The sequence below is a fragment of the Lathyrus oleraceus genome, chromosome 3, assembly GCF_024323335.1.
Source record: "Lathyrus oleraceus cultivar Zhongwan6 chromosome 3, CAAS_Psat_ZW6_1.0, whole genome shotgun sequence".
Lineage (NCBI taxonomy): Eukaryota > Viridiplantae > Streptophyta > Magnoliopsida > Fabales > Fabaceae > Lathyrus > Lathyrus oleraceus.
The window spans coordinates 373,263,262-373,291,035 of NC_066581.1; the positions used below are offsets into that span (position 1 = coordinate 373,263,262).

General features: G+C 37.2%; 1 protein-coding gene across 1 annotated transcript; it reads left to right on the plus strand.

The window, feature by feature from the left end:
• Nucleotides 1-17,675: 17,675 nt before the first annotated feature.
• LOC127127788 (FHA domain-containing protein FHA2) lies at nucleotides 17,676-27,411 on the plus strand. Its single transcript, XM_051057071.1, has 3 exons — nucleotides 17,676-18,484; nucleotides 25,870-26,027; nucleotides 27,093-27,411. The coding sequence occupies exons 1-3, from the start codon at nucleotides 17,791-17,793 to the stop codon at nucleotides 27,300-27,302; spliced, it is 1,062 nt and encodes a 353-aa protein (XP_050913028.1). The 5' UTR covers nucleotides 17,676-17,790; the 3' UTR covers nucleotides 27,303-27,411.
• The last annotated feature ends 363 nt before the right edge of the window (nucleotides 27,412-27,774 follow it).

The window sequence follows — 27,774 nt, forward strand, 5'->3', positions numbered from 1 at the left end:
TGTGATCTGATCACCGGTATAAGGGTGAGAAAACAACAAGCTCGGGAAGAATGAATATCTAAGACCGGTATAAGGGTGAGAGATATCAATCAACCAAAACATCTGAGGAAGACCTAAAAGGTATATTTCAACTCAGGAAAATCTGACTCCACAGGGGCCCAAAGTCATAATAGGGAGCAGAAGGAAGGAACACCAGGGATACCGGTTACTGGGCATATAATAGGTGACCAACCAAAGCGTGAATTGGGGAATATTCCCAAAACACTCATCATCCAAAAAGAGGGCAGAACGCAAACTCGATTACAGGATGGACATTCGATTCCAAAACAGGAATACGAATCTTACTCGACTGGAGAAGAACAAAAGGCTTCGACCAAAGAGTGCATGAGATATATTATCTATTACCGTCAGAACGTAGATAATATACTTGCATGGAAGATTATCCACAACCGGTTACTAGGTTAATAAAGGATAAATCGACCGAAAAGAAAGGCATCGGGATACCAAAACTAGGTATATAATGATGACCAATCAAAGGGAGAAACAATCATTATCAACAAAGGATAAATGAGAGATGACTCACTGGGGATACATTGACAAAGGCAACGATCCAGGAGACATATCACCGGTTACTGGGAGATATGCTCAAAAGAGGGAAGCAACAAACATCACCGGCAAACGGTAAATGAAAGAGGACCCGATGGGGATAAAATTGCTTAATCAGAGCAATTATCCAAAAGAAGGAGGTAATATCAATACCGAATACTGGATAATGATAACCTTCAAAGAGGGGATTACATCTACCGAATACTGGGTAGAAAACCACGGAAGAGTAACCGTCATCAACTAGGACGAACAACAATGGTTAACTCTGCAAAGGGGAAAAAAATCATACTCAACTAGGGAAGAACAAAAGACTTCGACCGAAGAGTGCATGAGATATACTATATATTACCGTAAGAACGTAGATAGTAAACTCGCATGGAAGATTATCCACAACCGACTACTGGGTTAATAAAGGATAAATCAATCGAACAGGAGAAACAATCGTTACCAACAACAACAGGGTAGACGAAAGATGACTCGCTGGGGATAAATTGCGAGCGCAAGGCAATTATCCAGGAAAAAGAGGGAATATCAACATCGAATACTGGATGAAGATAACCATCAAGGAGGGGATTACATCTACCGAATACTGGGTAGAAAACCACAAACTCCGTTGGGGAGGGAAAAAATAGGATTTACAACTACCGGTATAAGGGTAGAAAACCACAAAAGAGTAACCGTCATCAACTAGGATGAACAACAATGGTTAACTCGGCTAGGGGATGAAAGTAGGATTTACAACTATCGGTATAAGGGTAGAAAACCACAAACTCCGCTGAGGATAAGGTGAGTAACTGCCGATTACTGAGCAATTATTCATTTACCACAGGGAAACAACAGAAACAGTCTCAAAATGCCAATTTAGGATCAAACCAAAAAGGCAAACTGAATCAAGACTCGTCCTAATGAGGATATAACTCAATAGGGGAACGCATCCCAATATATGTGTTGGGAGAAAGCAAAAACAACCGTCGTCCACGAGGATATAACCTAGTGAGGAATGCGGAAGGAAAGATAGACACTTTCTGCTTAAAGGAGTTGACTCTATATTAAGGGATCAGACACCGACATCTGCTTGGGGAGATACATATCACCAATCAGCAGGAGATAACAAATAATAGATATATGGCAAAGAATGCAACATGAATATCTTAATGTTATAATTATGCATGTATATGCGTGATTTATGTATGATGAATGCTGACAAACAGACATATCTAACACACACAGGTCCAGGAATCAACCACCCGGTACTACATCTCAAGAGAAGGAGCCAAGATCACCAGAGAATATCCAATCTGCTGTAGATCCAAGATGCCATAAAGCAAAGACCTTGCTGGGGAATCAGAGATACCAGGAAATCACAAAATCTCTGGGAGATGAATCATCAGTCAATCCGGCTGGAAAAAAAAGAAGTTGCATAGGCAGAAACTGCCACAAAAGCAACTCTTCTGGGGATCAGAGATACCAGGAACAACAATATCTCTTCAGGGGATAACATCACCATAGATAAAATCCAACAACTCTACTGGGGATCTATCTGAGGAAGATAAGGGGAATCTGGTGATCCAACACCAAGTACCAAACTCACCAAGGAGATCACACCTGCTGAGGAGAAAAGATCGATCCTCCACTGAAGGGGAGAGTGGTGAACATCTTAACAAGCATACCACTCAGGGATGAACCGAAAGTCTCAGCTGAGGAGAAAGGCTTAATGCACAAGTAGAATCTGCCAATCAAGCCACTCTACTTGGGAATGAACTATCACAGATGAAATCCACCACACCAACAACTCTACTGGGGATTTATCTGAGGAAATGAAGGAATACTGGGGATCAACCACCAAAAACCGAACCTTCCAAAGAGGACACCATCTGCTGAGGAGGGAAGACCACTGCTCTGTTGAAGGGAAAGGTGGTGAATAACCTTACCAAACACTCTGCTCGGGGATGACCCATAAAAAGGGGTTCCAGAGGAAGAAGATACAGTCAATACCAGGGATATGAACAAATGTCTTACCCTGTTGGAAATCATGCCACCCTTGGGAGAGCACTGAGGATCTCCTAAGTATCCTTTATCATTGTGAATGTTCACTTTGTTTAAAAAACAATGATATTTTATCAACTAAAAACATGCAAAACATTTGTTGAATAGAAACAAATAAGAGTGCAAATGATTGGATAAAAGCTCAAATTCATTTGATGGAATGATAGCCTGCGAATGGCAAGACCCCATAGATCTTTACAAATTTGAAATTGGTGATATATATTGGAAAAGGGCTACATTGAACATAATGACCATTTCTCCACCAATTCTGAATTCGATGTATTTGAAGCTTTGGTTGACGACGAATGAACAGGAATCTCTGACGGATGACAGATGTAGAACACAGTCTTGTCAAGATGCAGTTACTTGCCGAATCCCTAATTTTTTCCTAGATTGCCCCAGGATGAGGTACTCTATCTAACGGGATGCACATATTCATTTTTTATGTCTCTAACTTTTGCCTGAATCGCCCTTTCGGGTTTTCAATCCACTGAGACGCTCATTTTTGCCTAAGTCGCTCTTTCGGGTTTTCAACTTAGCGAGCTATTCTGTTTTTATTTTTAGGCGAAGTATTTCTTGACTGCATCTGAATTCATAGGACGAGTGAAATCCTCCCCATCCATAGTTGTAAGTATCAAAGCACCGCCTGAAAAGGCTCTCTTAACAACATATGGACCTTCAAAGTTTGAAGTCCACTTGCCCCTGGAATCGGGCGCGAAAGACAAGACTTTCTTGAGCACGAGGTCACCTTCTCGGAACACACGAGGCTTGACCTTCTTATCAAAATCTTTCTTCATTCTCTGCTGATATAACTGACCATGGCACATGGCAGTCAATCTCTTTTCTTCAATCAAATTCAGCTGGTCATAACGACTCTGAACCCATTCAGCATCAGTCAACTTGGCCTCCATCAAGACTCTCATTGATGGGATCTCCACCTCTACTGGGAGTACGACCTCCATGCCATAAACAAGAGAGAAAGGGGTTGCCCCTGTTGAAGTGCGGACAGATGTACGATATCCATGCAAAGCAAATGGCAGCATCTCATGCCAATCTTTGTACGTAACAACCATCTTCTGGATAATCTTCTTGATATTCTTATTAGCAGCTTCAACAGCCCCATTCATCTTGGGTCTGTAAGGAGAAGAATTATGGTGTGCAATCTTGAACTCACTACACAGCTCTTTCATCATCTTGTTATTCAGGTTAGATCCATTATCAGTAATGATCTTATCTGGCACACCATAACGACATATGAGTTGATTCTTGATAAACTTCACGGCCACCTGCCTGGTCACATTTGCATATGACACTGCTTCAACCCACTTAGTGAAGTAATCAATTGCTACGAGAATAAACTTGTGTCCATTGGACGCTTTTGGCTCAATCATGCCAATCATGTCAATTCCCCACATGGAGAAAGGCCATGGTGATGAAATTACATTCAGAAGTGTCGGAGGAATATGAATCTGGAAATATAATTCAAGCGGCCAAGAAAACCTCGGACTTGCTTCTCAGTTTTGGGCGCAGGCATCTCTCGTATTGCTTTGACCTTTGCAGGATCAACCTCAATACCTCTTTCGCTGACAATAAGGCCCAATAACTTGTCGAAACGGACTCCAAAGGTACACTTGTTAGGATTCAGGCGAAGCTGATACTTCCTCAAACGCTGAAAAAGCTTCAACAAGTGCTCTACATGTTCCACTTCCGTTCTTGACTTAGCAATCATATTATTAACATATACCTCGATCTCCTTGTGTATCATATCATGAAATAAGGTAGTCATAGCTCGTTGATACGTGGCTCCGGCGTTCTTCAAACCGAAGGGCATCACTCGATAACAGAATGTTCCCCAAGGTGTGATGAATGTTGTCTTCTCCATATCCTCGGGTGCCATCTTAATCTGATTATATCCGGAAAATCCGTCCATAAATGAGAAGACATTGAATTTAACTGTATTGTCTACCAACATATCAATATGTGGTAGAGGGAAATCATCTTTCGGACTAGCTTTATTCAAGTCTCTATAGTCCACACACATCCGGACTTTTCCATCTTTCTTAGGCACGGGCACAATATTGGCCACCCATTGAGGATATGTAGAAGTCACCAGAAACCCCGCATCAATTTGCTTATGAACTTCCTCTTTGATCTTCACTGCCATATCAAGATGAGTTCTTCTGAGCTTCTGCTTCACAGGCACGCACTCAGGCTTCAAGGGCAGGAAATGTTGCACAATATCTGTATCTAGACCCGGCATGTCTTCATACGACCAAGCAAAGATATCAACATATTCTCGTAGCAATTCAATCAACCCCTTCTTAACAGATTCTTCCAGAAGTGCCCCAATCTTCACTTCTCACACACAACCTTCAAACCCCAAGTTGACTGTTTCCAGATTCTCAAGATGCGGCTGAATGATTTTCTCTTCATGCTCAAGTAGACGGGTAATCTCGTCAGGAATCTCTTCAACATCATCTTCCTCTGCCTCAAATACAGGGAATTCAAAATCGGGAGATGGCGTTGGGTCATTATGTTCAATGGGTTTGATCAACCTGCATAATGATTTTGGATATGAAAAGCTTTAGAAATCAAACAAGGCAAATCATTATGCAGATGAAAAGATTGATTTTATTTTTTTTAGGGTTTTATGTGATCACCAATTTCATGCAAAAAGCAAAAAGGGAAAATAAATTGGGAAAACAAACATTTAGCATGAATTTATTGAATGAAAATATCATTGCATTTATGTTGCCAAGAATGTCATCACTTCTCCTTTTGGCATGGGAGAAGGGTTTTTTAAACAAAGTGATCATTACATTGACTTGTGGATAACTGTAGGAATATCCACAACGACCCAATTGTTTCAGACCCCTCCAAGGATGATGAAATTGTCAGAATCCTCTGTATCTTCTTCCAAGACAGCAGCAGCTTCTTCCTCCTGACCAGTGTGGATAAAACCTCCACTCTTTAACAACCCTTTCTCATTGAAGACCCCAGAAGAAAAGCCAATGCCAACCCGAGACTTATTGTCTTCCAACTCAATCATTTTTCCTAGACCAGCAATTGCACCACATTCAATGGCCAATTTCGCATCTCTATAGGAAGCAAATGAAGGAGTTCTCTTCTCAACAGGCTCAGCTATAGATAAAGCTTAGAAAGGAGTTCCAACTTCATCCTCAGCATCTATGTATGAGAAGGAAGACAATTGGCTAACCAGGAGAGCCTTTTCTCCCCCTACCACTACCAGTTTCTTATTCTTCACAAATTTCAACTTCTGGTGTAGGGTGGATGTCACGGCGCCAGCCTCGTGAATCCATGGTCTGCCTAAGAGACAGTTATATGATGGGTGGATATCCATAACCTGAAAGGTAATTTGGAAATCGCTTGGTCCAATCTTGATAAGGAGATCAACTTCCCCAATCACAGTCTTTCAAGACCCATCGAAAGCTTTCACAACTACTCCACTCTGCCTCATGGGAGGCCCTTGATAAGACAGTTTTGAGAGAGTGGTTCTAGTGTAGTACCGGTGAGTCAGCTTGTCTTCAAAATAAATGAAGAACACAGAGTTAGACCACAAGACCAGAAGCCGGGGACAAAACCTGCTTATGCATATGATGCATGCAATGCTTGTGCATATGATTTGTTTTTATTTCAAAGGAACTCTAGGGTTTTATTTGCAAATTTTGGAAATATTAACTGTTTATCACATATGGAAATATCTCATCAAATAATCTTTCCATGTCTGAAAATTTTGAAAATAAACCCCTTAAGTTTCCTTGAAAATTTCCTTTATTATTGATGATATGGATGCAAATGAGTGCATGAATGCATGAATGCAACAATCACACTCAAGGATCAAGCAAAGCACACCAAACAGAGGTCATGGGATGGATCATATTATCCTTAATATCAATCATCCACTTTGGTGGATTATGGTTTACACCTTATCAACACCCAAGTTCCATTGATATTAAGGATGTATGAACGGATCAACCATGAATCAAGGGTTTGTTGCAAATCACGAGCATGGAGTCTCGGTTAAGAACCACCCAAAGGGAATGTACTAGGGTTTAAACCTGCAAAACATGTTCTACAAGAGGTTCCCATAGTCATCATCCCATCTTTCGGATATTATCGGAGAAACGACTACTCGTATTCCAAAAATATCCTCAAGAGAGACTCTTATGAGTGTAGTATCGCGTAACAATCGTATCAAATCTTACATTTGAACGACTTTCGCACTACATCCTAAAAATAGGCCAAGATGGGCTTGGTAAACTAAGGTCCTTGGCTTCTAAGGTCTATATTGGAAAGAGTAATGTCTAACCACAACTTACTTGTGTGACATTATTGATCCCAACATGACCTCCACCAAGTGAATGGACTTGCAAGTCAACTTGCTAAGGAATAACTCCACACAAGTCAACAAGATTATGCCATTCTCCTATCCTAAGTGCACTCGAGTTCGGGTATAGAACTCATCTCACAAAGATCACCAAGCACACAAGGAATTAATATCAAGCAAATCAAGCATTACATACAATACAGTAATCCCAAATTGCACAAAAATATGTCATAAAACAATATAATACAACAAGCATGAAAAGTTGGCAAAACCCACTAGGGATGATGATCTCCAGCAGAGTCGCCACTTTTCTGTAGCGGTGTATTCGTTACCATTGGAGATATTGACTAAATCTAAGGTAAATCATACAAAGTCGAGTCGCCACCGCACTTCTATTTATCCAAAGGAATTGTTAGAAAGCGAACAAAAACCTAAAAGTTTTACAAACAAAACTAGTAAAAGAAACAGAGATCTGGGTAAGGGGGTTGGTTATGCAATAGGAAGGTGTTAGGCACCCAAAACATCCTAGGTACTCCTAGGGAGCCCTTTTCATACTTGTTGCAAAGGTTATTGTTTTTGTGAAAATTTTATTTGTGCAAACATGATTGAAGAGATGAGAAGAGAATATACAAGTTATTTACATTTTATGTTTGGATGGATAAACCCATTGCCTACGTACCCTCTTATAAAAAGATTAGGATCAAAACCTCGTAGTTCGGGTAAAAAATCTCAAAAAAAATTGGTGGATTGATTGGTCCAAAAGCCTTAAGGTCTTTTGTTATCCAAGGGAGAAAACTCAACCTAAAACCACAAGTCCACCATGTGAGGATAACTTCAACATGCTAGTGAGGGGTTAACCCTATAATAAGCATGGAAGGCTCATTGTCCATCACTAAGGACAAAGGTGAGTATTATATCTACCACAAAGATAACTCAAACCTAATAGCTAAAGGTTATGGAAAATTTGATTAAGAAGTGGATATTGAAACCACAAAAGAAATTTGAATGAGTTATATTTACCAATTAGATGTATATACAAAAGTGGTCAAAGTTGACTTAAAGATTCAATTCAAAATAAGTGTTATGAAAAGAAAGTTTGAAAATCAAAAGCATAAGGCTTAGGTTTCTAATGTTGAAAACAAAAGTCAAATGTTTGCACAAAAGGGTTTTGGCTTGGGTTAGGGTGGAGAGTCCTAAGGAAAACAAAAAGGTGAGGGAAAAGCAATGAAACCACACTAGGAGTTCCTCTCTTGAGATCATATTGATGATCCAAGTAGAATCCCATCCTTTGGAATAAACAAGCACAAAGCATAAGCAATCAAAACAAGTCTCATAAGAGATCCTCAATAAAAGGAAACAAAATGCCAATACATGGACTTACACCCGACTCCTAACAACAAAAAAGGAAACAGAATGCCAATACATGGACTTATATCCAACTCCCAACCATAAAAAGGAAACAGAATGCCAATACATGGACTTATATCCGACTCCCAAGCACAAAAAGGAAACAGAATGCCAATACATGGACTTATATCCGACTCCCAACCATAACAAACAAACATCAAAAGCAAACACATCAAAAGCAAACAAGTAAACAATCATCACACACTATATACATACAAGAGGCTGAAAACAATGGGTGGGCTTTAGTCAAGAGGGGTCATGTCAACCTCGACAAACAAGCCAAACTGTAATGGGTAATCTGTAGCTCTTAACCACTAACATTGAGAGTTAGGGTGAAGCTGATCAAAATGGTAATGAGGATGAGACCTCATGCTCTTAACCCTGGCCTAGGTGATCTCATGACAAAGAAAGCGTGGGGATCCAGAAAGTGAGATCCTATTCCACTTGACAGACACTGGACAAAGATCTTGGGTACATGTTCAGAAGCATCAGCACGTAGTGCGAGCATAAAGAACGACTCACTGAATAACGGGGGATTGATTGCTAATCCCTTTTATCCGTCAATTGCCTCAACTCTTGGAGGTCTTATCAAGTATCACGTGCCTCATCTTGGATATCTTTGGCACAATTGTAAACAAACACAAACAGAGCCTCTGAAGGAGGACTTGCCAGCAAAATGCCTGCCAAAAAGGTGACAGGACTTCAGACTACATGAAGTAAGAGGCTAACTACCTGAGTGGTGTATCAACCACAATCCAAAGCTTAAACAAAAGAAAAAGCAAGCAAGCAACTAAGGTACCTGTTCAAAGACTAAATAGTTAGTACTTCAGTTATTAAACCAACAAACAAACAGTGAAACCAATCACAGTTGCACAACTCAATGAACAATGCTCAAGCACTCAAATGAACTCATGAGCTCAAGCACAACACTTAAAATCCTACAAAACAAACAAAAGTTAGAACTCAAATCATTTGCATATCACAAAGTGAGAACAAATCAACCATCAATGCTAAATGTCCAAACCTGAAACACAAAGCACAGTTAGTTTATGCACAAAACACTAGTACAAAGACTGAGTTCAAAACCAAACCAAATGATCAAAACAGAACCCAATCTTCCACATAATGCATATTCAAACATGTCACAAAATGTCCTCAAAAGGACCAACATCAAATCAAAAAGGAAATGCCTCAAATGATTCATGTAATGCAATGACCAAGAAATAGGCACACAATGGACTTCCAACTTAGAAAATTCAAATCAAAACAGAAATGCATGCAATGACTTTGATATTTTTTGTACAAGTTTCTCATGTCATGAACAAGCAATATGCAAAAGATCAAATCCAGAAAGATTCAAATGATATGTGAACAAAAATGTAACAATCCAATGTCAAAAAATGTGACACAAATTGTCACATTATATCTCTATGTGTCAAAAAGGATGATAGCATATGAGAAAAAATCCAAACCAGTGATAAAAAATTCACATCATGTGTGAACATCAAGCATGCAAAAAATCAGATCAATTGGCTCAAAGATAAGGATTTCATAAAGCAATGAAGGCAACATATCAATTTAACACAATGTTCATTCAAAAAGTCACAAATCACAAACCAGACATCAACAATTCACAAAATTAATACCATAAAAAACTAGACATTCATACAAAACTAGGAAAAAAAATTGGAGTTAATTTGGATCATTTTTCTATTTTTTATGAATTTTCTTAGATGAACAAAATAAATGGAATTAACATGGAAAATGGAGGGAAAATAAAATTATTGAATAAACTCAGAATAAACCACAAACGCACGATCTCAGCACGCGCCAAGATCCATCACTCCATATTTAAAAAGCAAAACGCACTGTTTCATTAAACACGGTGGCATGCTCAGTCAGTTGGTCAACTCACACGCGGCAAGGTCAAAGCAACACAGTCCAAACAAGCAGACACACAAGGCACACTCAGCATCCACATGGACAAACACGTCATTCAAACCCTAGGAAACACAGAGACGCCAGAGCTAAGCTCCGGTCGTCTTCCCCGATCACTCAGGCGGTGGCGCCGCCGTGCAAAATTCCAGAAATGTACAAGGCTTATATCAACTGTATCCTCTTCTAATGTACAGTCCAAATATGCAATCAATTTCACCTAAACTCTTCCTAGATTCTCCAGATCGAAGGCAAACATTTTCATGCTCAAAACTTACATTCACCACTACATGCTCAATTCTAAGCCAAACTCAAATCTAAACACATCTACAAGCTCTACACAACAGGATCTACGCATACATGATCATAAAACAACAAAAGGAGATGATGAATTTTGCATCACCTGGAAAATGCAGTTTCTGAAATCGCGTGCTCAAGCTCTCAAAAGCTCCAGATCTACTCCACTGAACTTGCCTTGAAGCTTTATGCAAAGAGAATCAGTTGAAAACACTTGAATCTTCCTCAATTTCAAACTTCCATAAACATGTTCATGTACATGAACTGCTCGAATTCTGGCTCAATTGATCAAAACAATGGTTGATTCTTGCTCAGAATTGCATGAGGATTAAGAATCTACAAAAATATTTGGTGTTTGTGTGGAGAAATTGAAGTTTCGAAGAGAGAGAAAATGAAGGGAATTTTGAAATTTCATATCTGAATTGGTTCTGTTATGGCAGTTAGACTAGGGTTTCAGCTTATATACTCCATGCTAATGATGCTGCTAATCACACTTTCCATCCACTAATCATGATTAAGGAGTATTGGAGTATCTTGCAAAATTGCAAATTGAGCTTGCACGGACAAACACACGTGCTCTTTCCCATGTTAAGCTTCTAATCCACTCCAAATTATCCAATGGTCATGATGGAATTGGTATTTTGCTTGTATCATAAGCCAAAAATGAATTGTGAATATTTTCTTCAATTTGAACACATGTGAAATAATGAGAACACAAGCCATGATTCCTTTGCACAATTAAGCCAAATGATATCATTTTGAGATGGCTTGAACATGAGGAGCATTTTGCAAAAAGAATGAATCAATTTGGAGCATTGTATCAAAAGTTAGGCCATTTTGAATTTCCATGTACACCTTGTGATCAAATGACCATAACTCCTCAACCATTCATCATATGGACATGAATTAGGACTTTTTGAAAAGGGGAGACAAAGATCTACAACTTTCATCTTCACCAAAAATCCATTTGAAACTTCTTTTACATTGACAAGTCAAGTTGAATGTGGACCAAAAACTTGCCAAATTTGGAAACTTTGAATTACAGGTCATTTCCAATTTTAGTAACTTTTGCCATGACCTTTGAATCTTCAAGATGGATGTTTAGAATTATGAATAGGCCTTATTTGAACATGATTGAGGTGTCTCAACTCATTTCCCCACCTCAAAGCCTTCAGTTGACTGCACAGTTGACTTTTGGTCCTCAGATGACCTTGAAATGTTCTGATTAGCTTGAGCTTCTACCACTTGGGGAAATTGCTTCAAAATGAAACCCTAGCTCATGTAAGCTCCATATAATAATCATGTGATCCTCATCCTAAGAAAATACCTCATCTCTTGCACAAAGGAACTCCTTGAAGCTCTTGACCTGGTGATTGCTTAAGCTACAAAACAAATGTTAGTGACATATTTTTGTGCTTTTGGTTAGTGAATAAAACAAGAAAAGCAATGATATACAATTCAAGCATGCTTGGTGATCTCAAACCACTCACAAGAGATCCCTACCCAAAGGAAAAGGGAGCCAAGATGCTCATTGATCCTTGAGGCTTTGCAATGCAATGCTATGATGCCATGAGGGATCTTAGGGACAAAATTGGGGTCTTACACTCGCCAAGGATTCGCATCCTCATGCCTACGTATTCTCATTGTGCAATGGGAAAGTCAGAGCAATCGTAATTCGGAACCACGAAAATAGAAAGAGGGACGTTTGTCTAAGCAACGGAGGCTCACAAGACAAACACCACTTCAAGGAATGATTGCAGTACTATGGTACAAGGAATAGTACCACTTGCTGGGGAAACAAATAGTTCGAGATCAATTAAGGATAATATCTTGGATCCAAGAAGGAGATATACTCTGAATCAGAGAGTAAGGTAGGCATTTACCAATATGTGGACTAGCAGGCCACTACTATAGGGTAAAGCCAAAAAGAAAGACTGAATTAAGTGTTTGAGGTTGTAGCCCAAACAACTCTCGATTGATGAGGTGGACTATCGTTAAGACATCCCAAATGGATAGACAAAGAGTCCAAGGGAAAGTATGATTGATCTTAAAAGGTGGTATATGTTGAATGAATGAAGAATGATTGATTGAATGATAAATAAGATAACTCACGAAGAAATCGGGTTCTCCTGCCTACGTACCCTTATAGTGCAATAAGGAAATCAGAGCTTTCATAGTTCATCCCACTAGGGCTGGAAGCAAGAATGATTGGAGGCAAAAGAATGTGATGGAATGATTAGAATTGAAGTGATATAAATGGAAAATACTTGATAGTTATTTGATAAGAATCACGCTAAAGTTTATGAGTAAAGGTGGATACGATAAGCAACGAGCCAAACGTCTCGCACCCAAGGATATCCAGAATGAGTGTAGGAAAGCTCCAGCCTCATTCCTTCTTTACTACTTAAGGCTCATGGCATGTAATTTGCGTCTTAACTTTCAAGTGGAGAGAGAAGAATCCTTGTAGTTGTTTCTTGCATTAATGAAGACCTTATCAATCGTTCGATTTGAATCGCACTAAATTACCACTTCAAGGAATAATTGCAGTACTATAGTACAAGGAAATCACTTCCGGCGACGGTGGCTACCGGAAATGAAAAGCGGAAACACCTTCATCTTCATCTCCGCCTCCTGGACAAGGATCCACTCTCCAAATTCTCTAATTCCTGTCCTTAATCCAATAATGAGACAAAATCCTCAAGAACCCCAAAAAACTCAGATCTATAATACTCCTCCATGAACAAGATTCGGAGCTCCTCACGATAAGGGTTTGTAATAGCATCGTGTAATGTTCAGCACAACAACCAAAACTCTATGAAAAGGGGACCTACCTCCTAAGCTGAGAATTGCTCCGACGAGTGTTGATCGGAGAAGATGAAGACGGAAAATCACTTGGACAAATAGGTGAAATATTGCCTTTATCTTCCTCTGACTTGCTTGCTTTATGAATCTTCCTTTTCACAAATATTGTAGTATGATCAGGTTAAGCTCACTCTTCTTGAAGCTTCAATGGAGTTTTGGGGAATTGAGCTTTGAGTGTGAGAGGGAGAGGATTCAGAGAAAAATTGTAGAGAATTAAAGGTGATGAATGCAAAAAGTGTAGCTAGCCTTAAATGATGATGGAGATGAGAATTTATAGTGATTAGACTTGGGATTAGTGAGGCTTGGAATTAGTTAAATGAGGTCTGAAGTTAGTTGGGATGAACTCAGTGAGTTTAGGTAGTTAACTCACTGAGTTGGAAGTTAGTTAACTGGTTAATTTAGTGGAAATGGTGATTTATGACTGGCTATTGCAGGTGACAAATCGAATGAAATTAGACTTTGCTGTTGGCTAAGGCACAAAATATAACTATCATGACTTGCAACTGTAGGTTACTCATTGTGTAGTTATGTTGTGCAAGAGTGATTTTGGCTTTGGTTATGATTGTTCAAGTTGAAGTGTTAGTGAATTTACTGCACTTGTTTTGCTGCAGAAATATTGTATTCATAACGCATGTGGTTGAAGCTTGATGAAGTACCGAACCTTGGAGTGTTGTCGAATGCTCACGGCTTTCCCAGTATTCATGCAGGTGTGCATTGGTCTTGGATTGTAAGCCTTTGCCATCTTCAATGATGAGAGATCATGCTTCAACCCCACAAGTTTCATCCTCACATTAGTAGTGCAAAAATCCTGCAAAACAAGCTATGAGTCGACTCAATAGGGACTGAGTCGACTCAAACAAAGTCTTTCCCATGGTTGAGTTGAATGATGGATCGACCTGTCCGGACCCACGGTGAAACGATTGAAAGGAAAATTGGCAATGAGTCGATGCAAGGGACGGGTGAGTCGACTCAATCAGGAATTCCCAAAATTGAGTCGACCTGGGGGTCGACCTGTTCCGACCCGAGGGAATAGGGTTCAAAGAAAAAGGTGGATGAGTTGACGTGGAGAGTGAGTGAGTCGACTCACTCAAATTTCCCATAATTGAGTTGACCGGTGGGTCGATCTTTTCGGACCTGGGGGGTTTGCGCCGAGTCATGAGTCAACTCACAGGGCTAAAAACCTCCAAAAATGAGTTTTTTCCAATGCAATACCTTTTTTTGCACCCTTTTTGTATGTAATGAATATTTTAGGGATAAAAATGAATGGAGTTGACCAATTGAATGAAAATGACTTGACTCAATACATGAACACGACCATGAACCCAAACTCAAGATCTATAACCGACTCATAGAAGCGGGGAACGTGACCCTATAAACCAAGCAATAGGGGCATGACGATGGTCGAGTGAATGAATGAGGGTGGATGGAAGTTATGAGACTAAGGACTTAGGTTATGACAAAAAGACTCGAGCACCAAACAGGACAAAATGCACAGACCAAGTACCGGATGCTGAGTGTGATACACTAAGATCACCTGAGATTAGGGTTTTGGAGGCCTCGGTGTTTCGGGGCAAGTCCAAACCAAGCATTTCCAGTCATTGTATGAACAAACCAAAGCCCTGCAAGTCAAACACTCGGAATCCATGTTAATGAATGATGCTTATGCATGAGTTAATAATGTATGCAATTAAACTCTGGTCAAATGGTTAGATGGAAATATGAAGAAAAGGGGAGGGCAAATTTTAGGGTACAACAGCTATTGGAGTGTTTGCTTGGATATTATGGTTATCTTTATTTGATGCCTTGGTCTTCATATTATTTTCTTGGATGTTGCTTATGCTTATTGTTTGCTCAAAAGTCTAAAAGAAATGTGTTTCTATCTGACATTCTTGTCTGGTGGATTGCTTCCCATTTGTCAGATCTTTTCAACTCTTAAATTTTAAATTTTGTCTAGGGTAATCCCTTCATCTCCTCACTTCTTTCTTAAATTTCAAAATCTCTCCCTCATTTTAAAAACTTTCTTTGTTTGTGTTTTCAACTTAAACTTGTTTTAAAAGAGTAGAAACTTTGCCCTTATGCCATTGATTTTTCAAAACATTTTCTTAATCGACCTTGTAAATAAACTTAATCATATTGACTTAACTTTAAAAAAGACAAAAAAGTAACCAACAACCTCATTTAAACTTTTGTTAAAATCAATCCATCAACTTCTTTAAATTTTTTACCACGAACTACGGGGTTTTGATCCATCGTTTTATGTTGGTACGTAGACATAAGACAGAAGGTCTTGTCAAACACAAAAATATAACAAATGAATTATTTTCTCATCCCCCATTCTATTTTTACCAAACATCTTTTCAACTAAACCCCTTGCACACAAAAAGGGCTCCCTAGGAGTACCTATGACACTTTGGGTGCTAATACCTTCCCTCTGTGTAACCACCCACTTACCTGTAATCTCTGACATTTTATTAGTTTTGATTTGAAACTTCTTATCTTTGGGTTTTGTTCGTACTTTTTCCTTTTCCTTTGGAAACAATAAAAGCGCGGTGGCGACTCTGATTTTATTGACGTTGAGTTTATCCATAGCTCAATGGTCACGAATACACCGCTACAACTTGTAAGAGACTTCACTGCTCAATCAACCTAGAAAGAGACTTCTTTGTTCAAGTCCTCATACAAGAGACTTCCTTGCTTAATCAACCTAGAAAGAGACTTCCTTGCTCATGTACGCATGCAAGAGACTTCCTCTACTTTAAACAAAAGTTTATTCGAAAAGATAACTGCTACACTTTGATACACAATCATAAGATAACAGTTGTCCAACAATCACAAAGATTTTCAACCTTTCTAAGATTTCTAAGATAAACAAAGATAAAAAATCTTAAAATCTTAAGCAATAATAGTTACAAAAAATAACAGCTCAAAGTTATGCCAAAGATGTTGTAATGCATTGTGATGTTATAACCTTCCTTTGAATCTCCACCTTACTTTTATAGAGGTTGATATAGAGTCATTGAAAGATTTGAACATAACGAGCAAATTTAGTGAAGAATTATGTAAAGAGAGACGTTGGAGACTTGCATCGGTCTGAAGCTTTGTCCACTGAATAATGACATAGTCCAAAGCACCTTTTGAAGTACCAGGTATCTATCAAAAGATAGAATAGACTAAAGATGTCACATCATCATTCCTTGAGCCTTGCAAAACTAAACCTTAGTTGACTCTGTCCAGATTTCCGGGGCTTTGATAAGACAAGACTTGCTTTGGTGCAGTTTCCAGATCAACTGCTCTCCACGTTCTTAAAAACTGAGTTATCATCAAAAGCTGCGTCATGAGTCCAGAGTCTGATGCCTTTAGAGGCAATGAATAAGTTCAGATTCTTAATCAATTATAATCAGACTTTAAATTTCTTTTTCACATATATTTTCAATCAGGATAAATTCTATGTTTGTGATCTTGCACACTTGAACAACTTATTAGAAAATCCTATTATTCTTTAAATAATTCGTTATCATCAAAATCTTTTAAGGACATAAACAAATATTGTTTCAACATTCTTTGTGTCCCACGTAATACTACTTTTTAATTTATATAAGAAAAAAAGTATGAGAAAATTTAGAAATATATATTTTATTAACTAAATTAAAATATTTAAAAATTGAAAGATGATATTCATAAATAATAAAAAATATCAAAAAATTTATCAATATAATAACATTAAAAAATTGAAAAATTAGAAGAAGATATTAATAAATAATAAAAAATATGATGAAAAAATAAATATTAATATGATAAAATAAAACCCTTTATACTTTGAATCAAATTTTTATTTTTTACAACTTCAATACTTTGAATCAAATGTAATAAAGTTTTCACTGAAATAGTCTATTAAGTTGGCATATTTTTATTTTTAATACCTAAACTATTTTTTTTTGTAAAAATAATCTTTAGTATTGAATATTTAAAATCAACATGTTTTATGTGAATTTTTATTTTAAATTTTCTATATAGATATTCAAATCAAAATAATTTTAACATTAAAAAATAATTAAAAATAATAATAATTAAGAACTAAAAACAAAAACATATCAAGTTAGTCAACTTTTATGAACAAAGAGAAGCCTAAAATTTTGTATAAAGTTTTGCACTTTTTGAAATCATTATTATTTATTTTGAATAAAATTAGTACTAGTATTACTTTATTATTTGGGGAACGTTTCATTCTTCTCATTCATCTCACTTTCACAAACCCCTCTCTTTCTCTCCGTTTCATTCTTCAATTCGCGATGGGAACTGCGAGCACCGGCGGTGGTGACGTGGAAGCCGGTTTCGCCAAGCTTCAAGGCGAAGACTTCGAATACTATATGCAAACCTACTCCATAATCCTCGGCCGGAACTCCAAGAAATCCACCGTCGATGTCGACCTTTCGAGTCTCGGTGGCGGAATGAACATCTCACGTCATCACGCCCGTATCTTCTACGACTTCACGCGGCGTCGTTTTGCTTTAGAAGTTCTTGGGAAGAACGGTTGTTTAGTTGAAGGTGTTCTTCATCTCCCTGGTAACCCTCCTGTTAAGCTTGATTCTCAGGATCTTCTTCAGATCGGTGATAAGGAGTTTTACTTTTTGCTTCCTGTTCGTAGTATACTCGGCGGCGGTGGCTCAGTTGGTACTCGGCATTATGCTAATCATCATTCCTCAGCTATTGCTCCTCCTGCTCCTTCTCCTGCTCTTCCTCCGCCTGTTCAGCCGCATTATGGTTATGGACGTCCTGCAGGGTCGGGTGGCGCGATGGTGAAGAAAGAGAGGAGGGAGTATTATGAAGAGGAGTATGAGATGGATGATGATGTTGATGTTGATGTTGTTGTTGGTGGTGGTGGTAGTAGTGGGAAGAAGGTTAACAGGAGGGAGGCTTATGATGGTTATGGGTATGGTGGTGGAGTTGGTTCTGGGGGAAAGGCTTCTCTGCCTGGACCAATTGGTTAGTCTTTGTTGAGAATTTCTTTTATATTGCTGTGATTGTTCTGTGATTTAGATTTTAGACTCAATTTGAATAAATTTCACAGCAGATACTTGGATTGAAGGAATTTTATTTTGCAATAGTTATGAATATACAATTTTTCTGTTGTGTCCTCTTGTTGATGTGGTAAGAGGCTATGTAATGTTGTTCCTTTGTGAATGCTGGTTTTAATGTTTTATCCAGTTTGCTGAAGGAGGTTTCAGTTTTGTGTGTCTATGCCCTGCTTTCTAGTGAGGGTGTGTGGTTGGGTTCTTGTATATTTAACTTGTACTAGTAGTTTATATGCTGGCAGCTAGGGTTTTATTTTTTGTTTGGGATTTTTAGTTTGCTAGAGTGTTGTTTTTGTTAGAATTTTTGGTTTGCTAGAATGTTATTTTTAGAATTGTGTTTTGTCCGTGGATGATTGGTTTTATTAGGTTACATAGCTTTATCTTCTGTAGTGGCTATTGTATCTGTTTGTGTCTGTGTGTGAGTGTTACTTTTTGCTGTGGCTTTTCTATTGGGTTGCAATATTTCCAGGAGGTTATATATAGTTGCATTGCATTCTTCTCCATGGGGTTGGGAAAGGGAGTGTCATGATCTGAAAGGGTCTACTTGATGGATTAACCAATGTCATTGGGCTATATTGTCTTAAGCCTCTAAAACCAAGTTTTTAATGAAAGTATAGAATTTGTAAAAGCAGGGTCTTACCTACACTTACATAGTTCTTTATCATTTGTTTTTAAGATCGTAGTTGTAATTGCAATTAATGGGGGAACTATAAGGATACTACGGAACATGAGATTCTCTTTGCAGTCGAGGATGAGGTAGATCATGGAATCAATTGGTAGGTTCTTTATAGTAAGACTAGAAAATATTGTGGATTAGATTCAAATGATTTAGTACATTGAGAAGTTGTCCTGGCATTTTGTGAAACATCACTCCTCCCGAGTTGTCTTTTGTGATGAGGACCAGTGTTGTCGATGGCGGTCCATGGCGAAGAGCCAAAGTCCCGCCATACCAGCCGCTTTGCGGCGCGGTGCCATTATAGCGGATTATGGCAGGAAAACCCGCAATATCAGCTGATATTTACCATTGCAGTGAGCCCAAAAACCTCCATGTATATCTGCCATAGAGGCCATAGCTGCTATTTGATAACACTGATGAGGACTATCTTTGGTTTTACAAGTGAGTTGGTAAATTCTAAGGAGAGCGTTCTAGTAATGGGAATGAGAGTCTTTTGAACTTAAATTTTCAGAACGATCCTTTTGTTTTCTAATGAACTTCAATATATGGATTAACCAGCGTCATTGGGTTGTATCATCTAACACCAATTTTTATAATAATAAACGTATAGAACATTATTGAGGAAGGTTGTATGAACACTTAGGGTAGTTATTTATAGTTTTCTTAAGATCATAGTTGTGGCTGCTATTGCTGAGAGGACTGACAGGATCACAAAACTTGAGATTCCCTTGAAGGTTTTCTAATAAAAATCATACCTGCACAATATTAAACCCACATAGTCTTCATCCTTCTCATGTAATATTTGGACTGCAACCCAATAAGTATGGAACGGAGTCTCAAGTTTAGAATATGCATTTGCTGGTGTAGAAACAATGAATTTACAACATCGTCATTGTTATCTTCTGGCAGTTTTCACCATTTAAAGCCATATATGAGCTTCACATTTAGTATATGTGATGGAACTTGTGTTGAGTTGAGGCCTATCATTTTTTAATACTCTAAGGCCTATATTGTCAATGTGCTAGGGATAAGCTGATGATTAAGTAAATATATCCTCCTATAGCCAACGTAGCCAGATGAGTGCTGGCACGTAGGATCGGAGCAAGATTGCCAAAATTGCTTTTCTTAGTTAAGAGTCAGTGTTTTGAGCAGGACCGATAAGGTTTCCATGTTAGGCCACCCGTTTTTCCAGGCTTTGCTAAAAATGGGTCATGTTTTTCTTTAAAACCAACAAAACACATGTTTTCTCTAGCGACACTCGGTCTTTCCTCTCTCTGCAAGTGCCTCTCATCCTCCACCTCTTCACTGCAATTTTGTTTCTTCCTTGTCTCTTTGACAAGCTTAATTATGTGGTCTCTATGATTTAATGGCTTCAAGTGGGTCTCAGAATTATTAATAACTTAGTTTAATGTTTTGCTTTATAGATTATTTTGTTTATGTATTATATATTTTTATGCTTTGTGTGTGTGTGTATAATTACAATGTCGCCATTTGCTAGGATCTTGCGAGTCGTATTACGATCCTCATGTTACAATCTTTCATCAGCCTTTAGATCCTACTTAAAATCTCATGTTTGACTACATTGCCTATAGCCCAATCGCAAGATGACCTAAGATGATTAGTTCAAGTTGTCTTCTAGTTGGATATTTAGTTTTATGTCATATTTGAAGCTTATTGCATCTCTTGTACATTTAAGTTCCCTTCTGTCTATATCTTGTTATGGGGCACATGATATGCCCATCTTTCAGTGATATGAGGATATTGTTTCACTTCAATCATGGTTTTAATTGTTTGCATCACACTCCTTGGTATCATGGAGAAAGAGAATTGCGATCAAATGCAGCAGCAGACCTCTACTTAAAAGCTTGAATTGAATAGTATTAAATGTAGCATACTTTGGTCTACAATATAGCAGGCACTATAGTATGAACTAGTTATGCCTATAAGCCACTTATTGCTAGAGTTTTTAAATAATTAACAAATTTGTATATAACGGCCAGTGGTGAGTGTGTAGACCATAGATGTCAAAATCAAAAGGCAGATTGTAGCAATGTGCAATTCTACGTGTTATGCAAGCTTGACCGATCCTGATTCCAGCTCAGAACATGTATGGCTGGCATTGTGATAGGATTGCGTGTTGGAAAATTTGGTGGGGTCGTTAATCCACCAATCCTAGTTGATGCAGAAAATCCATCAATAACTAGGCCAAAACCTGGATAAAACTCACCAAAATTAACCCTTTGTATGTTCCATAGTGTAGAGGAAATTAACCCGAGAAAAATTCACTACCCAAGGCTAATGCCAACTATTAGGAGCTGCAATTGGAAATCTGGACTTTGGTTTGTGATTACCGACTACAAGTCTGGACTTTGGTTTGTGATTACCGACTACAAGTCTGGACTTGGAGCTTTGTCTTGGGTGCTGGGAGAACCTGGTCTAGTCGCAATTTACTCTGTTTTTGTGTTCCCCTGTTTATGCACTTTGAGTTTTTTTACTTTTTTTTTGGTATTTTGCTGGCTTGGCTGTTCTTTAGTAATGGGAAAGTGAAGTCTGTAGATATGATATGACAAATTTAGAATGAGACACATGGGTATTAATTATGCAAAACTCATTTTTATTTTTTTGTCATTTTCTTCCGATTACCGCTTTGAAAGTTATCACAGACTTGCAACCCTTTGATTTATGGTCTACAAATGTGATGGTCCAACATCAGCTATCATAGGTCTACATAGTCTAACCCATCAAACAACGTGCGGCACGGTGCCTTAGAATTCACCTCTATATATGTGTATATGCATGTATGTTTATGTAAACCCTAGGTGTCAAAATTGGCATATTTAAATTTTCTATAATTTGGAGTCCAATTTAACCATTCTAACATTCAAATAAAAGTTCTCATTACGTCGGAACAATTCAAAAACTATTTGATACTGTATCAAATCACTTTATGTTCTCATTACTTACCTATACTACTCTTGATGGTATTATTTATTAGAGGGTTTTTACATTTCACCTGTCTTGAATTAATAAAGGGTAGAATAATGACATTAAATGGGGGAATTTGTTGAATTCGCATCATAACCTTTGTTGTCAAAACTCAAAAGTGATATATAGTGGTGTGATAGCGGTGTGCTGGCATGGAACAATGCATGGCCATCCCCAAACACGGTGGTATGGCTGTTGCCTGCTACTTGTTTCAGGCTTGGAGCTCACTACAGTATACATCGGCAACATTCCAGCCGTGATTTGGCGTTTTTCCGGCCAGTACACTACCTTCACATGACAAGAAGAAATGAAGAAGCAAGAAAGAAGAAATAGAATTCTAGAAGAAACTAAGGATGTGGAAAAGAAAGATTCAGGGGCACAACAGCCATCAACAGCAAGAGAGAAGAGGCTGCTCTCACAGAAGAGGACCTTTCAGTTTTAGGATTTAGTTAGAGAAGACATCAGTCAGTTTTAGGGTTTGTGTTTCACATGATGGGCCTTAAATAAACTCAATCATACCTTAAATAAACAATTTCATATTACTTATATATATAAAATATATTTTTTAGATATTTAGTAAAAAGTAGTAGAATTGCAGCCATCTCGTTATCTGCGGTCCCACAATCCCGGTTTTGAGGTCGGCCGCTCCACAATAGGAATTGACAGCATAGATTACAACAACAAACATCGAAGCTGCTTATATACCAATTTTGACACATGGTGTCAAAACTCGTGTGTTCATTTTTCTCTACATTACATGTGTTAATCTCATATTTTAAGTGTCAACATCGTGTGTCTAATTCTAGCGGTAGGACCTATGAGTATCACAGCTGTGTAGATGATTATCACATTTTTTGCACGAGCCAAGAGGGGGTAAATAATAACTACTATTAAATCCGATAGATATGAATGTTTAAGTCTGAAGTTTTGTATCCATTATCATCATGTAAATATAAAAATGATTCATAGGTTGAATTGATTGGATTCACATTATAACAAAAAAACATAGAAGGTTTAAATACGCCAATTTTGACACCTTGTGTCAAGACCTATGTGCATTCATTTCTATGTTACACGTGATAATCTCACATTTTAAGCTGATTCTAGGTAGCATCTATGAGTATCACTCAACTGTAGGGTATATTAGTTAGTTTTTTTCTTCCTTCTGGAGTTACTATTTTTGTTGCTGTTTAATGTACTTAATAGACCATAACTATTTCTATTTAAATTACTATCAATTCCTTGTTGCTTTTAATGGCATTGCTGTCAAATGTGGCTCAGAGTTATCAATTGCGCGTGATTGAATATGGAAACTGAAATGTGGAGCATTTTGCGTTACGTTCCCGGGTGCGGCCACAATTATGGCAATTTCAATCATTGACGATGAGCCCTTCTTGTCCCCACTTCCTCAGTTATTCAGCAATATTTTTTTTTCCCCTCACAATTTTGCCCTCTCTTTTTCTCAATTATAACAGCCTATAGGGTTTGAAACCTTGTTTAAACTTTGATTCAAGTTACAATGACTGCTATGATTTTTTATAACTATAAACAGGTTCTTGTGTATTTTTGAGCATTTATATACATGCAGTATGAATTATTTAACTTGTATCTATCATCTTCATTACAACAGCTGTTCTGATTTCTCACTAGAACAGTTGGAATTAACTGCTCAAAACTGTCATCCAGAATTAATAACTTTAATGATTGATAAGTGATAGAAATTCCTTCCATTTTAATGTAGATTTTCATTATATTTTAAGGGTCTTGGTGACATATGCCCTAAGGGCACATGTTAAGGAATATACAAATAAAAATTATGTCTACAAAAAAGCAATTTTTAACTTTTTTAGAAATTGAATGCATAATTTCTAATACAAACTTTCTATTTTTAGCACACGAACAAATGTCATACGGGAACATGTTAGCATCTGCGTTTTTTAATTACAGATATTTTATGATAGGGACTTTGGTATATGGGGTGAGTATGTACCACATCGAGTAGTATGAGATGCGTAGTGGAGTATTTAAGTGGCTTGAATTTTTTCTCATTGACAACTAGCCTTTAATAGAGGGTTCCCCAAATTCTTAAGTACTTGTCATGTTGATGTTGTCTTTTGCATTGTAGTTACATTCAGTTGCATCTATTGATAAGATTTTCATGTTCCCGTGTATTCAAATTTCCTATCTTTTCTGAACTTGTTGTGAATTTTCTCTCTCGGATGTTACAACCTTCATGCAAAATTACCCATAGATTTGGTTAATACTGGGTTGGAATGAAGTCCAGTGAAAAATGCAGTGTGTAGACTTTATTTGGTTAAATTAAGTTTCCATTTTTGATCTACCCAGCAATCACTCCTTTTTTGACTCATTAACTGTTGGTTGTGCGGCTTGAGTATTGTTTCCTTGCATGTGATGAAGTTTCCATTTTTATTTTCTTGCTAACATATTTTGTCTTGTAAAATCAAATGCATTTACATTGAAATATATATTTTGTAAATGTGTCTATTGAGATAATCAAGAGAAGATGTAAATGAAAGTGCAGAGATGTGGAGACAAGCTTTGGTAGTACATGCTTTGCATTAATGGAGACGTAAGATGAAGTATATTTATAGATGAGAGATTTGGAGACCATGCTATGCAAATCACATTGACCAAGTATGTTGGGCCTATCATACAAAATGACAGGTAAAAGAGGGAGATGTTTGTACACTTTAGGTTTCAAATAAGGTGGATGCGATTGAAGGGTACATTTGGTATTATTTGTGATAGATAAGTATCATTGATGCTTAAGAGAAACTTTTAACACTCAGCTATAAGATATGCAATGTTATTTGAGACTGAATATTATGCTATTCTGAAAAGTCGACCAGAAAATAAGATAAGAATGCAACGATGGATGAATAGACATATAGGACGAGATAAGATTAGGAATGGAAGTATTAGAGAAAGAATGCTGTAGCACCTATGGTGGTGGAGATTGTAGTTTCTTACCTCAAGTATTTTGATTTGTGTGGGAAATTCTGATAAAAGCTCCAAAATAGAGAATAGAGAAGATTGAGGATAGTCCAACAATTAGTGGTAGAGGAAGAGCTAGGAAACCTCTAGGACATTAAGGAAGCTTTAGATGTTTCTCTATGTATGATTCATGTAGCTAATCTCATACAATAGGAAAATGTGTTTCCTGTTATGTTGTCTATATATTACTTATACATAGTGATTGAGGCTTCAGTTATGAATGTTTTTTTTATTATGGATTTATTCAGTTATGAATGGTTTTCTTATTATGGATTTATTCAAATGATTTTTATTCACGATAAAAGTTATGATGAGAAGTAAAGAAACTATATTTTAATGTTTATATTATGAGGCTGTTATATTTTAACTTAAGCTTAATTTGTGACTTGTGACTTTTGATTTTTGATTTACACGAGACTTGTGCATTTTAGATTTGTGGGATGATTAAATTTAAGTATGCTTTAGAGGTTATTTTAGTATGCATATGCAATTTCGAATATTAAGATATTTCAATCCGTATTATGATCATACAATCTACATGTTTCGCTCTTTCTCCAATCCTAGGTTGGATCTTGACTTTAAGTTTAACAACCTTAATGACCATGGTTTGATACTTGCAGATAAGAAGGCAGAAGGCAGGTCCCGAGTAGATCGTGATGCTGATAATCTTCAACTTCAGCAATTGGAAGAAAAGGATGTAGTATCATCTGTAGCTAATGTCCTCTCTGATCTTTGTGGCCCTGGAGAGTGGATGCCTATGGAGAGACTTCATGCTGTGGTTAGTTGTGACCATTATTTGTTTTAAGTTACTATTTGTTGCGACACTTGATTTCGTGATTTGTATGCGTGGGCAAGCTGCTAAAACTTTTCTGTTATCCCTTTTAGTTTTTACCAAAACTATACATGAAAGTATCGTAACACCTACACGATCTAGATTCCAATAGTTTCCCAAATCAACATCTACTCTTGGCTTGTCTTTGGGATTTATCCAAAATTGGACATGATTTAATCCAAGTTAAGTTGAATTGATTTGATATAGAAATCAAATTTTGTGTTTGTAACTATTAAATAACTGGTGTTTGACTTGATTTACTGTTCAATTTCCACATTTGGAACACATTTAAAATGAATTGATCAATAATTAAAATATTTGAATCCAAACATATAAAAGGATCATCAGGCTATGTATTTGAGAGTCCTAGGATTAGATAACCTGTATATCAATCATAATGTAGCATCTTTATTTCTTCATATCAGAATTTTCATGCAACAATGAGATGTTTCCGAGTTTGCTTTTGACGTCACATCAAAGCTGTTGTAACTATTTCTCATCTGGTAGTATGATGCTTTTCCATATATGCTTTGACAATTCATACAGTCCACATAGGTGGGAATATTGAAACTTAAAAGGGTCATATGCTAACAAGTACCCTAAAAACATTGTTTAAGGAATTCATAAAATGAAATTTGGTCTTTAGAAATAAAAGTCAAACACTTTTCAAAGTAATAAATACACATTTTTTATGTAAAAATTACCTTTTTTGATTCCTTATCCCAAGGGCATTTGTTAGCATTTTCAAACTTAAATCCACTAATGGTTGCTTTATGGAGAAGGTAGACTGTGGAATGACTTAAATTATCATGATATATAGTTTAAAATCATTATGATGCATCTCGTATACATTTGGCAAGATACAAAGACCAATTTATCTAAGAAAAAAAACCTAGGTACTCTATTATACGTACTGTTTTTACTTTTTACTATCATGTCATGTTTTTACAGGACTGTACTTGAGTTTTCTCATTTGTTTAATCTCTGAATGTTTTCTTTGTTTTTTGTTAGTTGGTGGATAAGTATAGCAGTGTTTGGCACCATGGTAGAGTAAGAAGATATCTCACATCAGAGGAATGGCCTGGTCCTGAATCCAAAGGAAAACCTTGGTATGGCTTACTTATGCTATTAAGGAAATACCCGGAGCATTTTGTCATAAACACAAGGTCCAAGGGTCGGGTTACGCTGGAGTTTGTTTCTCTGGTCTCTCTTCTTTCGTGAACCCAGTGCTATCTTCCATATGTAATAACTTATGTAGTCTGTGAATTTTACAGAATTGTGATATTTCTGGTCAGAGACCAAACCTGTATAAAATTGCACCTTGCTTACTTTTTTTCTGTCCCAAACTGTAATCTTTTGTGAATGTGTTGAAGAAGTTGAAATAGTTGGTGATAAATTATATAGCTAAATCAGGAACAATGTTGGCTAAATGATGAAATCAATAGTTCATTAGGTTGAATCAAATTTCATATCAAGAAAATGATAACATCAAATTTAAGCAATATGTTATTGGTGTTTCATGTTAAGTGGGTAGGAATTAAAATTAGTAGTAGTTTCTAGTTAAAAATCTGTGAATGTAAAAAATACTTATCCAGAGTTTTGTCCGGTTAAATTAATTCACTTTACCATTTTGGATCAGTTGGAATTAGTGTGATATTTATTTATAACAAACTTGTAGAAAGTTAATGTTTAT

What these genes read in the sequence shown, in the direction of transcription:
- LOC127127788 (XM_051057071.1), top strand. Translation starts at nt 17,791, where the DNA reads ATGGGAACTGCGAGCACCGGCGGTGGTGACGTGGAAGCCGGTTTCGCC. An exon ending in TTCTCTGCCTGGACCAATTG is followed by an intron (nt 18,485 to 25,869) that starts GTTAGTCTTTGT and finishes TGATACTTGCAG; the next exon opens with ATAAGAAGGCAGAAGGCAGG. An exon ending in TGGAGAGACTTCATGCTGTG is followed by an intron (nt 26,028 to 27,092) that starts GTTAGTTGTGAC and finishes GTTTTTTGTTAG; the next exon opens with TTGGTGGATAAGTATAGCAG.